The sequence below is a fragment of the Hemicordylus capensis genome, chromosome 4, assembly GCF_027244095.1.
Source record: "Hemicordylus capensis ecotype Gifberg chromosome 4, rHemCap1.1.pri, whole genome shotgun sequence".
Taxonomy (NCBI): Eukaryota; Metazoa; Chordata; class Lepidosauria; order Squamata; family Cordylidae; genus Hemicordylus; species Hemicordylus capensis.
The window spans coordinates 176236449-176250505 of NC_069660.1; the positions used below are offsets into that span (position 1 = coordinate 176236449).

The window sequence follows — 14057 nt, forward strand, 5'->3', positions numbered from 1 at the left end:
AATAGCCCCATTCCCAATTACACACTGAAGCTCTTCTCACAATCAGTGAGAAGAGCTTCTGGCGGGTCTGTGGGGAAAGCAGACTTGGCCTGCTCTCCCCACAGATGAGCAGCCTCCAAGCCCTGGGCGGCCAGATCGGCCACCCACATGACTGCCAGCTCCATCAAGGAGCTGGTGGGGGCTGCGGGGATCGGGGCCTGCGCGGCCCCTGGAAGTACCTAGATGCCCTGTGCGAGCACATGGAGCATTCTGGAGAGACCCCCGAGGCAGCCTCCTGGTTGGGAGTGTAGTCATGTGTCACCGCACACTGCGGCGGCACACGAGTAAAAAAATGAGGTTAACGGAGCACTCGCCCCATTAACCTTATTTAAGGGGAGGGGGAATTAGGCAGGCTAGCCACCTTGGAACCACCGGGCTCACCCACGAGCCTGGTGGTTCCAACGATCAGTAGAAAGCAGGCTAGGTTCCCTTAGCCTGCTTTCTACTCATTGTGGGAATAGCTTCACTGACTGGCACTTTGATGTTCAACTGTGGTGCAATCTGACAGAGGTGCTGCCTTTTGAAAACTGTGAGTGAAAATATTGCCAACTGTATACAAAAATGAGTACTACATGTTCAGGTATGCAGTAACAGGTTCTGTAGTAATGAGTACATAATGGGTGCATATGTTTATGGAGGGGGGGAAATGCAAATTCACCTTATTTATTGATTCCACCTCATAGTTCCAAGACAGCCCTATCATTAGGTAAGGTAAGGTTGCCACCTTGGAAGGCAGATTTTTTTAGTGCCAATGAGAGCAGCAAAGACTTTACCTATCAGGCTCAATCCACTGGGAAGTTTTGCTGTGCAGTCCCCATTGAAATGAACAGCATACACTCTTCTCAGATACGTTGATTGAATTGTCACTTCAAGGCACACCAGACTTTCTGGTGAAATAATGCCCATGAAACAATATTGAACATTGATGCATTGGTCAAAATTGTTTCTCTCCAAAATCTAGACCAAATACACATTGATCATTTGTTCCAGCAGCCTGGACAAATGACACATCAAAGTTATTAGATTTTAGATGAGATTCTTGAACTCTAATCTGGATTTTGGAATAAAAAATAATTAGATCTATAAACCAAACTCCTACTCTATATTCCTTGCATAGACTGAACTCTTTCCTTTCCTTCTGAAAAGGAGTTTCAGAAAGGAGTTTGGGAAAAAGTATATCCCAGGACAAAATAATCAAGCAGTTTGTGAAAACAGGTAGTTTGGCAACCAAAACAAAAAACACAGAGTAGGGAGTTTGCTATGGGAACTTTTGTGGATGAGTATACAGATCCAATAGAACTAGGAACATTCAAAGGCTAGTACAGTCTTTATCCAGATGCTTGGTAGCATTTGAGTAGAATCTCCTCCATGGAATTAATGGGCTTTTTACTGTGGAAGTCCAGAAGGAAGCAGATTTCTTTTATCTTGAACAGAAGGTTCTTTTCCAAAGGAAAAGGAAATGGGATGGCCAATAGAAAACTAGTAGCAACTTGAATAGGTATAACACATCTACACACACCCTAGGCAGTGTTAGGCATTGTGGTCTCATGGTGACTACTTCTTGGTCATGCCTTTGTGCATGCCTTGTATGCATTTGTCCAGTCTTGTGCAAATGGCATTTGGTAGCTGCTGCTTGTGTCATGGAGCATGGCTCTGTGGCAGTGATGGTCGCTATTTTTCAAGCAGGGGCCACTTTGGCAAAAAACCTTCAATGCAAGAGCCATTTCCCACTGTGCTGACCTCTGTACACTACTGAGCTGACCTCTGTCCACTGCTGCATTTTTTTCAGTGCTGGGAGGACCCTTTAGGAGAGATGGTGCCCTCTCATAAGAGCTCTGTTAGGAAAATGCTGGGAAGGGCTAAACATCCCAGCGCTCTGTGCGCACCTTCCAAGGTGGTGCAGGTTTCAAGAAGGTCCATTCCCTTAAAGGAACTCCACCAGCACTGGACAAAACATAGCATTGCATGGTGGGAATGGTAATCTCCGAATGGTGCCAGGGGGACTGTGCACGAAGCTACAGACAGGTGTAATAAACAATTAGTCAGGGGGCCGCACTTAGGTTTGATGGGGGCTGTCACTGTCTGCAAGTCCACAATCTAGACTTTTTGGAAAGGAGAGTGGCTTTCTTCTCATTTGTTACATCTATTCTATCTTGGGCTGTAGTAGTTCTATCTTGGGCTATTCTGTCTTGGGCTGCACACTATATATCGGCTATGCAGTTTAACTTGCCAGCCAGCCTTGTGGATCAGAGATATGCTGTGTCCATTAAGTGTGTGGTTTTCTCTAAAGATCCAGTGCAGCTTCGGTAATATTGTGGCCAGCTGTGGACAAGCATAGGTGACGAGCAATGCAACGGAGCTGGAAACAAATTCACAACATGTAGTAACAAATTAAGAGGTGGTGGGTTCTTTTACTACTTTTTCTTCTTCCAGTAATGCTGGGGGATGCTGTTAAGAACATATGAATTGCCTTTTAGGATCAGATCCAGAATTTCTCTCCAGCATACTGTTTCTAATAGTGGCCAGCCAGATGCTCTAGTTGGTCGGGAGTAGTAGATCTTTCTGATTTATTCTGCACTTTGGACATTGAGTATTAAATACATGAAACCAGTTGCAAAATAAGAAGCTCCACAGATGCTCAAAGTTCCAAAATGAATGTCTGACTACTATCTGAATTAAGATTCATTTAATTTTCTTTGCACTTGTATAGAGGTGTCAAAGCTCCCAATGTTCTGAGGAACAATGTATTCTCAACAGTCCTCTCCATTCTTTAATCTCCACCTCACACTATCCTAGAGAGGTATCCTTATCTCCTGCAGCAGCTATTTGTACTGAAACCTGGGATCTAACTGCACAATATGAAGGTACATGGATACCACTGATCTGTATTTTTCTCTGCCCCCACATCTCTCTAGTAACATTTGAGAAAAGAAACATGTGATGTGATGGAATCATATTCATCATTTCCCTTCTCTCTGTAAGTGGCAGTCAATGAACTGGAGTAGCAGTGAAAATTTTTGACTGTGATGATTTCATGTTGTCTTTCTTTTACCAAATGTTACTAGGAAGATATCAGCCACCTAATGGCACAGCGGGGAAGGTAATTTGCCTAGGGAGCAAGAGGTTGCCGGTTTGAATCCCCACTGGTATGTTTCTCAGACTATGGGAAACATCTATATCGGGCAGCAGAGATATAGGGAGATGCTGAAAGGCATAATCTCATTCTGCATGGAAGATGGCGATGGTAAACCCCACATGGCTCTGTGGTTGCCAGGAGTTGACACTAACTAGACGGTACACATTTACTTTACTTTATACAAGAGTTTATTGACAGCAATGGATGCTCTCTAAAAACCTTTCCAGACATGCAGATACATTGGTGGCAAAAGTGACATGTATAATTTCTGCCTATTACTCAGCTATTTAGAGCACAGAATCTCTGCCAGGATTAAAAAATGGAAATATTGTCCAATCTGAACTATGTTTCTTGAGGAGTGTTCCATTGATTTCAGTGGAATTTACCTCTCAGTAAAGACTAAAATTGGGCTATTAACATCACTGTTTAAAACTGAATTTAATCCATCTTTACACTGTTTGCTATTTATGTGAGATTGTTCTATACCACTAAGCAATATACAAGAATGTAGCCATGCTAGTTTGCTGCAGCAAAAACAAGAGTTTTTCAAACGCATTTATTGTGGCAGGTTTCATGGGCCAGAGCCCACTTGCAGATACATGAAGTAATTACAGGGGCATAGCTATAATTGAATAAGGTGGGGCAAATATCCCTGGATCCCTGGGGGGTGGGGGTGTCTGCTGGCTGGGCAACAGCTCATTCTTCACTTTCCTCTTCACCGACTTCATGGCACAACAACTAGGCAGATGCATCGGAGTGAAGGGGATATGGATATCTATCTCTGTAACATGTAACTAGGTCCTTTTTGTATATGTCTGATAGTGCCAAGCCCAAGGGGAGAGGTACAATGATTTTTGTCATCTCCTAATGTGTTCCATGCACTTGCTATGCAGCCTATGCTACTGCACTGCGTAATAACATTTATGTATACATTTCCATTTCAAACTTCCTGAATTTCAGCTATGGCGAGATCACGTCTGGCATAACCTTCAACATTTTATTTTCAGTTCCTCAGAGGTATTGTGTGCTAATTGCCAGAATGAATAATTACAATTTTTGAGGCTCAATAACAACAGCTTCTCAGTTTCAAAATTTCTGAAATACCACAAATGTTAAAAAAAAATGAGACTTCTATGGAACATTAACAATAAATAGCAGAATCTCGTTATGCCATGCAAGTCTTTAGTGAGAATAAATTAGCTCAGATTCAACTTCTTTCATTTCTGTTTTTCATTGAGATGTGGCTCTGTCCAGCTAAGAGCATTCCTTGTTCTGGATTTCTGGGGGCTGATTTTATTATTATAATGAGATTTTTTTAAGATACAGCTAAGAAAAAAATAACTGGAAACACTATTCCATGCATTAGTCAGCAATCCTACGCACATTTAGCTGGGAGGAAGTGCCATTGCTCTCCCTGGTTTACTCCATGCTTCCGAGTAAACAAACAGGAAATCCGGCTGCATGCTAAATGAATAATCAAGGTGATGCAGCCAGATTGAAGAATTTGAGGGGGGCAACTGCCCCGCCTCGACAGTAGTTTGCTCTTCCTGCCTTCCCCTTTTCTGTTTCAAAAATCCAACAGGTGGGAATGGGACACAGCTTGCCCACCCATAAATGGACTTTGCCCCTTCTGTGCCCCTCAATCCCACACCCACCACCGCCACTGATTGAGAAACGGAAACACACACTTAAAAAGACTACAGTTCTATAGCACACTTTTTAGAACTGAAGTGGAAACTGCTTCTGCGTCATTGTACTCAGGATCCAGCATACTTATCTGGGATCAATCCTCATCGGGTTCAACGAGATTTCCTTCCTTCCGAGTAAAGATGCATTAGACTAGGGTATGAGCGGATAGGTCCATCATCTTCTTCTCCCTCCTCTTCAATTCTGATGGGGGGACGAAGGGCGTGACTTCCCCTCCTTTTCTGGCTAGCGATTGGCTTGCAGGGAGGAGAGACAAGAGCTGGTCGTGGTGCATGTCGGGAACAGATTTTGTAGCATAGAAACCCCGAAAAATAAACAACGGTGGGTCGGCCTGTTGGCCGTGCTTGTTCGGTGTCGGTGGCATGTGTAGCGCCCGGACTCCCTTGGCGGCTGACTGCAGCAACGGCGATTGTGGTTATGATCAGCAGCTTTGTCGCCTTCAGGTGCAGCTTAGGGACAGGTGAGATCGGCACACTGTCAGTCCCTTCAGTCTTTCGCCTCGGGAAAAATGGTACGGCTCGCCTTAACGGGTTTCTTTCCTTCCGCCCCAAGTTGGTATAGTCCAGAACGATTGGTGCCTCTGGGGGCGGGGCCTGCGCGTCCTGTTGGTGGTACACGACCGGTCAGGTTAGGGCAAGGAGCAGCAGCATCCCGCAGGGCTCGTCTGTGAGAGAGGGAAGAGGGTGGGTGGGTGGGTGGCTGATGAAGGAATTCGGGGTTGCGCGGGGTTAAATAAATCATGTACTCCAAGGAAGTAGAGGGCCTGCAGCGGGGTTGTTTAGGACAGAGATGCAGAGTCTGCATTGAACTCCCTGTAAAATGATTATAAGTGCTCCTGTAGGAAGCCATTGGGATACTATGCGGTGGTGGGGAGGATGCTTTCTGCCTGCTGACTCACGATACAGGAAGTAGTAATGGTCCTAGCCATATGTGTGCAGAATAGACTGTCCATCTTAAGCCTGAAGATGGTGTACATGAAACGTTTGAATAAAGAGTTACCTGCAGTTTAAATAGAAAGTTACCATACAGAGAGCAGATTGGGCTAGAACCGCATAGAGGCACCTTTTTAACGTGGTGATTCTCTTTATTTAGCAGGGGGAGAGTACGGTAGCTGACTCTATCCACTCCCAGCCCAGTATTCCTCCAGTGACTGTTGCTGGTGTCTGTCTTAAGTTTCTTTTGAGATTGTGAGCCCTTTGGGGACAGGGAGCCATCTTATTTATTTATTGTTTCTCTATGTAAACTGCTTTGGAAACTTTTGTTGAAAAGCGTATATAAACATTTTGTTGTTGTTGTTGTATATGTTTGTTTTTGTTGTGTTTTAAACTTATATGGAGCTTTAACTGGAGTTAATGTAGTGGAGTTTTCAAAAATGGTATGTGAAGCAGTATATGAAGTGAAACAGCCCAATCTGACATCTCAGGATTCTGCTGCTAAAGTTTGTTGAGGTTTTTATACATCACGTTGCAGCCAATCTGTAGATCAGGAAGAATGGGGCAACGAGCTGAAGTATATTAGACTGCAGGTGAAAGGATAATATCTTTGAATGGCCCACTATCATGTGAATCTCACTGCATGTAGTAAGCTAGCATATCACCTTTCTTTTGGATATGCTAGTTTACTACATGCAGGGAACTCTCACATGCTGAATTATGCAAAATGATGATCTTCAAATTTATTTTTATTTCTTTAAAATATTTATACCCCGCTCCTCCAGCATACTATTGCTTGGGGCAGCTCACAACAGTAAAATAGATACAATGTAAGTTAGAAGTCTAGGCTAAAACCACAATCAGAATTAGCATTGCTGTTTCAAATTAAAAGTTATTTAAAAAGCTAAAAACAATTATAAAAATGAAATAACCTACCAAATATAACCAAAGATGGAACATTAAAAAGCTTCTTTAAAAAGATGTTTCAGTTGTTTTTAAAAAACACTCAGGGAGGGTGTTCCAAAGCTGAGGGGCCACAACCAAAAAGGCCCTGTCTCTAGTCCTTGCCACCCAGATCTCTTTTAGTGGCGGGGCCATGAGCAGGGCCTGAGATGATGAGCAGAGGACCCTGGCAGATTTATATGGATGAATGTGGTCTGACATTCATATATGCAAATGTGGTCTCTCACCTCATTCTGTTTAATGTATAGATTGCCTCTGATGACTTTAAAGAAAGGTTTAGATAAGTGCATGGAGGACAGTGTTGGCTGTGACAGGAGAGGATTGCCTGTCTTGTGGTAGCAAGCATGACTTGTCCCCTTAGCTAAGCAGGGTCTGCCCTGGTTGTATATGAATGGGAGACTTGATGTTTGAGCACTGTAAGATACTCCCCTTAGGGGATGGAGCCGCTCTGGGAAGAGCAGAGGGTTCTAAGTTCCCTCCCTGGCATCTCCAAGATAGGGCTGAGAAAGATTTCTGCCTACAACCTTGGAGAAGCCGCTGCCAGTCTGTGTAGACAATACTGAGCTAGATGAACCTATGGTCTGACTCAGTATATGGCAGCTTCCTATATTCCTATGGCAGCTTCCTATATTCCTATGGCAGCTAAATGAATTTCCATATATAGAGTCAGTTTACCTTTGAATACTTGATTTAGGGGGCAAGCAATAGGGGAAGACCATCTCTTTTATGTCCTGGTTATGAGCTCCCACTGGTGGCTAGTTTGCTGCTCCTGGGAGTGAAATGCTGATCTAGAAGCATTGGTAATCTTCTAAGGCAATTATATTCAAAACTGGGCCATGCGCTGTGATGAAGAACACGTTCTTGTAAATATGATCGTCCTGGTAAAAAGCTCCATATTGGGCTGCCCCTGGAATTATTTCTGCAAGTTCTGAATTTCGTGGTATTTCATGGTTGAATGTAAAACTACCTTCCCCTTACATACACTTTCCCACAAATTTAGCTAATACTTCAGAGTGTGCTGTATTTGGGTTGTGTTGATGTGACACTACTGGAAAAAAAGTGACCGAAATTTATATGTGGCCCAAGTACTTGAGAGTTAAAGTGCAGGCAGGTTTTAATATTTATGTTCAAAATTTGCCGATTGCTATCCATGAATACAATTGCCTACATGCAAGCTGCTATGTATTCTAGAACATTCTGAGGCTGTTCTCACATGCGCAGCTGAACATGGGCTAGGGATGCCCAGCCCGGGTTAGGCTGCACGTGAGAACTGCCAAAGGGCAGTGCCTCCTAGCCCTGCTATTTACCCCGGCTGTTAGCCAAGGTTAAGGGAGCAAGTGCTGCCTAACCCCCGGCTACTTGCTCATGGGCAAGCATGGGCTGCTTCCAACCCGGCTGGACACAGAGACAGGCATCTAGAGCGCCCATCTTGGGGTAATCCCCCAATGCAGCGTGTGTGTAGAGTGGTGCATTGTGGGCTTCCCAGAGGCCACCGGGGCAATGAGGCCTGGCCTCAAGTCATTCTGCCCTGCTCCGTGCTTCATGGAGCAGAGCTAATCGTGTGGGAGCGTGGTGTGCGCTCCCACCAACAAAGCAACAATCGTCTGGAGGGAAGGCAAAGTTTGGGAAGCCTTCCCCCCCACCTGCCCGCCCACCCAGTAGAGCATGTGAACCTACTGGGTGGTTGAAATATGCTTTTTATCCTAGCATAAGAACATAAGAACAGCCCTGCTGGATCAGGCTCAAGGCCCATCTAGTCCAGCATCCTGTTTCGCACAGTGGCCCACCAGATGCAGCTGGAAGCCACAGGCAGGAGTTGAGGGTGTGCCCTCTCTCCTGCCATTACTCCCCTGCAATTGGTACTCAGAGGCACACCCTTGAGGCTGGAGGTGGCCCACAGCCCTCTGACTAGTAGCCATTGATAGACCTCTCCTCCATGAAGTCATCCAAACCCCTCTTAAAGCCATGCAGGTTGTTGGCCGTCACCACATCCTGTGACAGAGAGTTCCACAAGTGGATCACGCGTTGTGTGAAAAAGTACTTTCGTTTGTTAGTCCTAGACCTCCTGGCAATCAATTTCATGGAGTGACCCCTGGTTCTAGTGTTGTGTAAGAGGGAAAAGAATCTCTCTCTCTCCACTTTCTCCACACCATGCATGATTTTATAGACCTCTATCATGTCTCCCCGCAGTTGTCTTTTCTAAACTAAAAAGCCCCAGGTGTTGTAGTCTTGCCTCATAAGGAAAGTGCTCTAGGCCCCTGATCATCTTGGTTGCCCTCTTCTGTACCTTCTCCAGTTCAACAATGTCCTTTTTAAGATGTGGTGACCAGAATTGTATGCAGTACTCCAAGTGTGGTCGCACCATTGTTTTGTATAAGGGCATTATAATGTTAGCCGTTTTATTTTCAATCCCCTTCCTAATGATCCCTAGCATGGAATTTGCCTTTTTCACAGCTGTTGCACATTGAATAGACACTTTCAATGAGCTGTCAACCACAACCCCAAGATCCCTTTCCTGGTCCGTCACCGACAGCTCAGATCCCATCAGCATATACTTGAAGTTGGGGTTTTTCATCCCAATGTGCATCACTTTACACTTGCTAACATTGAACCGCATTTGCCATTTTGTCACCCACTCCCCCAGTTTGGAGAGATCCTTTTGGAGCTGCTCACAATCCATTTGGGATTTCACTACCTGGAAGAGTTTGGTATCATCTGCAAATTTGGCCACATCGCTGCTTACCCCTGCTTCTAGATCATTTATGAATAAATTAAAAAGCACTGGTCCCAGTACAGATCCCTGGGGGACCCCACTTCTTACTTCCCTCCATTGTGAAAACTCTCCATTTATACCTACCCTCTGTTTTCTGTCTCTCAGCCAGTTAGCAATCCACACATGTACTTGTCCCTTTAATCCATGACAGCTAAGTTTCCTCAGGAGTCTTTGATGAGGAACTTTGTCAAAAGCATTTGGAAGTCCAGGTAGACTATGTCAACTGGATCACCTTTATCCACATACTTGTTGACACTCTCAAAGAAGTCCAAAAGGTTGGTGAGGCAAGATTTACCTTTGCGGAAGCCATGCTGGCTCACTCCCAGCAGGGCCTGTTCTTCTAGGTGCTTTACAATTTTATCCTTGAGGATGCTTTCCATCAATTTGCCTAGAACGGACGTTAGGCTAACCGGCCTGTAATTTCCCGGATCGCCCCTGGATCCCTATTTGAAAATCGGTGTTACATTTGCTACTCTCCAGTCCTCTGGTACAGAGCCCGATTTCAGGGATAAGTGATATATTTTAGCAAGGAGGTCGGCAATTTCACATTTGAGTTCTTTGAGGAGTCTTGGATGGATGCCATCCAGGCCTGGTGATTTGTTAGCTTTCAGTTTTTCCAGACAGTTTAGAACATCATCCCTTGTCACTTCTATCAGACTCAGCTCTCTAGCCTCCATCCCTAAAAAGCCTGGTTCAGGAATAGGTATATGCTCAGTATCCTTTGCCGTGAAGACAGACGCAAAGAACTCATTCAGTTTCTCTGCAACCTCCATATCCTCCTTAATAATCCCTTTCACTCCCTCGTTGTCTAATGGCCCAACCGCCTCCCTGGCAGGTTTCCTGCTTCTGATGTACTTAAAGAAGTTATTGTTATTCCCCTTGATACTTTTGGCTAAATGTTCCTCAAACTCTCTTTTTGCCTCCCTTATTGTCACCTTGCATTTCTTTTGCCAGAGTTTGTGTTCCTTTCTGTTCTTTTCGTTTGGACAGGCCTTCCAATTTTGGAAGGAAGTCTTCTTCCCTTTTATGGCTTCCTTGACGGTACCCGTTAGCCATGCTGGCATTCTCCTGGACTTAGTGGTACCTTTCCTCCTTTTGGGTATACAATCTAACTGGGCTTCTAGCATTGTGGTTTTGAGTAAATGCCATGCACTCTGGAGCGAAGTGACTCTCCTGATTTCCCTCCTCAGCTTTCTTTTCACCGTACTCCTCATTTTGGAGAAGTTTCCTCTTTTGAAATTTAAAATGTCTGTGTTTGACATCCTTGGTGATTCTCTCCCCGCATGTATGCTGAATTTGATGGCACTGTGGTCACTGTTCCCTAAAGGGTCGATGACACTGACATCACACACCAGGTCCTTGGTGTCACTCAGTATTAGATCCAAGGTCGCCTTCTCTCTGGTCGGTTCCATGACCAACTGTTCTAAGGCACAGTCATTTAGCGTATCTAGAAATTTGACCTTTTTGTCCTGACTTGAATGTGAATTTACCCAGTCTATGTGTGGGTAGTTGAAATCACCCATAATTACAGCCCTGCCTCTCCTTGATGCCTCCCTGATTTCCTCCTGCAACTCCCAGTCACTGTCGGCATTTTGATCCGGAGGGCGATAGCATGTCCCCAGTAGCACGATTCCTTTCCGGCCTTGTATAGTCACCCACAGGGTTTCTGTGGAGGACTCCAGTCCACTTAGGTTTTCTAGCTTGTTAGATTCTATCCCTTCTTTAACATACAGTGCTACCCCTCATCCATGGTGCCCCTCCCTGTCCTTTCTATAGAGTTTATACCCAGGGATAACAGTGTCCCACCGGTTCTCACTGTTCCACCATGTTTCTGTTATGCCCACTATGTCTATTTCTGCATTAGCAACCAAGCACTCCAGCTCACCCATCTTGGCTCGGAGGCTTCTGGCATTGGCATACAAGCACCTATACACTGAATCTTTCCCCTGATGTATGCTATTCCTTTGACTCTTTGACCTGCTGGCACAGCCTCCCGTCTGCTCTTTATGCGGTTCTGCTCCGTCCCCATCTGTTTTATTTGAATTCTTTGCAGCCTCACACTTTAAAGGATGGCTTTTGCCAAATGGGATACTGCCCAGCATAGTATTAGTGAACATATTAAAAATGTAATAATACTGTTTCTAAATATTGTTGTTGGGTATTATATATATTTTGGTTGGCATGACCTTTTAAGGATCAAGTCAGGTGTTAACTGGTAACTGGATGGATTTGCTTGGTAGATTGAACCGTTTTTGTCTATTTTGCTGTTATGCTGGTCAAAGACCCGAAATAAAGACTATGCTATGTGATTTACTTGTGGAATGTTGTATATCTTTCTTTCTTTCTTTCTTTCTTAAATTTCTATACCGCCTAATATAGAAATCTGTAGGCAGTGTACAGATTAAAACATAATATAAGATATAAAACATTTAAAATTAATAAAACAGATAAAAATCACAATAGATTAAAAACACATTAAAATTTAAAAATTAGATTTCAGTTAAAAGCCTGGGAAAACAGGTACGTCTTCAGGGTCCTCCTAAAAACAAACAGAGGAGATGCACTTATTTCAGCAGGGAGCACATTCCAAAGCCCTGGGGCAGCCACAGAGAAGGCCCGGTCCCAAGTTGCCACCAAATGAATTGGCAGCAATCATAAACGGACCTCTCCAGATGATCTTAATAGGCAACAGGGTTCACAACTGAGAAGGCACTCTCTTAAGTACCCTGGACCTAAGCCGCTAAGGGCTTTATAGGCAATAACCAGCACTTTGTATTTTGTTCAGAAACATATCGGCAGCCAATGCAGTTCTTTTAGAATCAGTGTTATATGATCTCTTCGGGTAAACCCAGAGTCCAATCTGGCTGCCTCATTCTGTACCGATTGCTGTTTCTGAACTACGTACAAAGGCAGCCCCATGTAGAGTGCATTACAGTAGTCAAGCCTAGTGGTTACCAGCAGCATATGTACCACCATTTTAAGGTCAATTATATCCAGAAATGGTTGTATCTGGCGTATCCACCGAAGCTGATAAAAAAAGCACTCCTGGCCACAGCCTCAACATGAGAAACCAGGGAGAGTTTGGGATCCAGGAGCACTCCCAGACTACGAACCTGATCTTTTATGGGGAGTGTAACCCCATCCAGAACAGACAGATCTAAACCATTTCTCAGATCCCGACTCCCTACAGACAGTACCTCCGCCTTGTCTGGATTCAATATCATCCCCGAGGCAGGCACTTGGGGGGGCCATGCCATTTCCTGATGAAGTTGGTGTGGAGAAATAGATCTGGGTGTCATCATCATATTGATAGCATACCAGACCAAACTTCCTGATGATCTCAGCGGTTTCATGTAGATGTTAAAAAACATTGGAGACAGTATGGAGCCTTGTGGAACACCACACTTTAGCTCTCGTTTTTCAGAACAACAGTCTCCAAGTGACACCATCTGGAATCTTCCAGAGAGGTAGGAACAGAACCACCGTGAAATTGTGCCATCCAATACCATCTTCTTGAAGCGACCCAGAAGGATACCATGGTCAATGGTATCGGAAGCCACGGAGAGATCCAAAAGGATCAGCAGAGTCACACTCCCTCTGTCGGTCGCCTATTGGAGATCATCCATCAGGCCAACCAAGGCAGTCTCAGACCCATTGCCCACCCGAAAGCCAGTTTGGAAGGGATCTAAATATTCAGTGTCATCCAAAACTGCCTGGAGCTGAGAAGCAACCACTCGCTCAATCACGTTGCCCAACCAACTAGTCTGTAATTAGCTAACTCTGAGGGATCCAATGCACGTTTCTTCAAATAAGGTCTAATAATAGCCTCCTTAAGACAAGGAGGCATGCTGCCCTCCCTCAGAGAAGCATTTATGATATTTACCAGACCCTCTCTGATAATATGACTGCCGGATGAAATAAACCAAGTTGGGCAATGGTCAAGAGAACAGGTGGTAGGGTGTACAGTCCAAAGCAGTTTGTCCACATCCTCAGAAGTAACAAACTGAAAGTGATCCAGTTCAATCCTACAAGAGGATTTAATCCTACATGGGTCACAGTACAGCAGAGATTGTTGTTAAAACAGTGCAAGAATATGAAATTGACAAATATTTTATGAAAAACCTTGTTGGTTAAAAGTATGCTCAAACTTTTAGAGTAATTTTCTATGAGAATTTATTCTATTTTTAAAATCAAATACTTATGGCTTCTGTTTGGGAGAGAATTTGTTACTCCTAGGAAACATGTTATGCTATTAGGGCTGAAATAAGTCATTTATATTAATCAAGTGAAAAGGTATCTTTCAGCAGATCTTTAAAAACTGGGAAACTACTTTTATTACAAGAACTTGTAAAAAGTTAAAGTAAGCTTTTCTTTCTTTCTTGAAATAAAAGGTGGTTTAAAATGAAATCTGAATATAATATAAACATTAAAATAAAGTCCTACAGTTATAATCTTTTAAAATCAGAATCATTTACCCTCTGTGGAACACAAGACCCAGTGTCAAACA

At 44.0% G+C, this 14057-nt stretch overlaps 1 protein-coding gene across 4 annotated transcripts in view; it reads left to right on the forward strand.

The window, feature by feature from the left end:
* Positions 1-5107: 5107 nt before the first annotated feature.
* Positions 5108-14057, forward strand: part of KIZ (kizuna centrosomal protein) — a 112062-nt gene continuing 103112 nt past the window's right edge. For 2 of the 4 annotated variants that reach the window (XM_053245805.1, XM_053245806.1), the window contains exon 1: positions 5110-5342. In XM_053245805.1, coding sequence (XP_053101780.1) covers positions 5245-5342 — 98 coding nt within the window. In that variant the 5' untranslated portion in view covers positions 5110-5244. Of the gene's footprint in view, positions 5394-14057 lie in introns of all 4 variants that reach the window. The other 2 variants (XM_053245809.1, XM_053245807.1) reach the window with 2 other exon arrangements.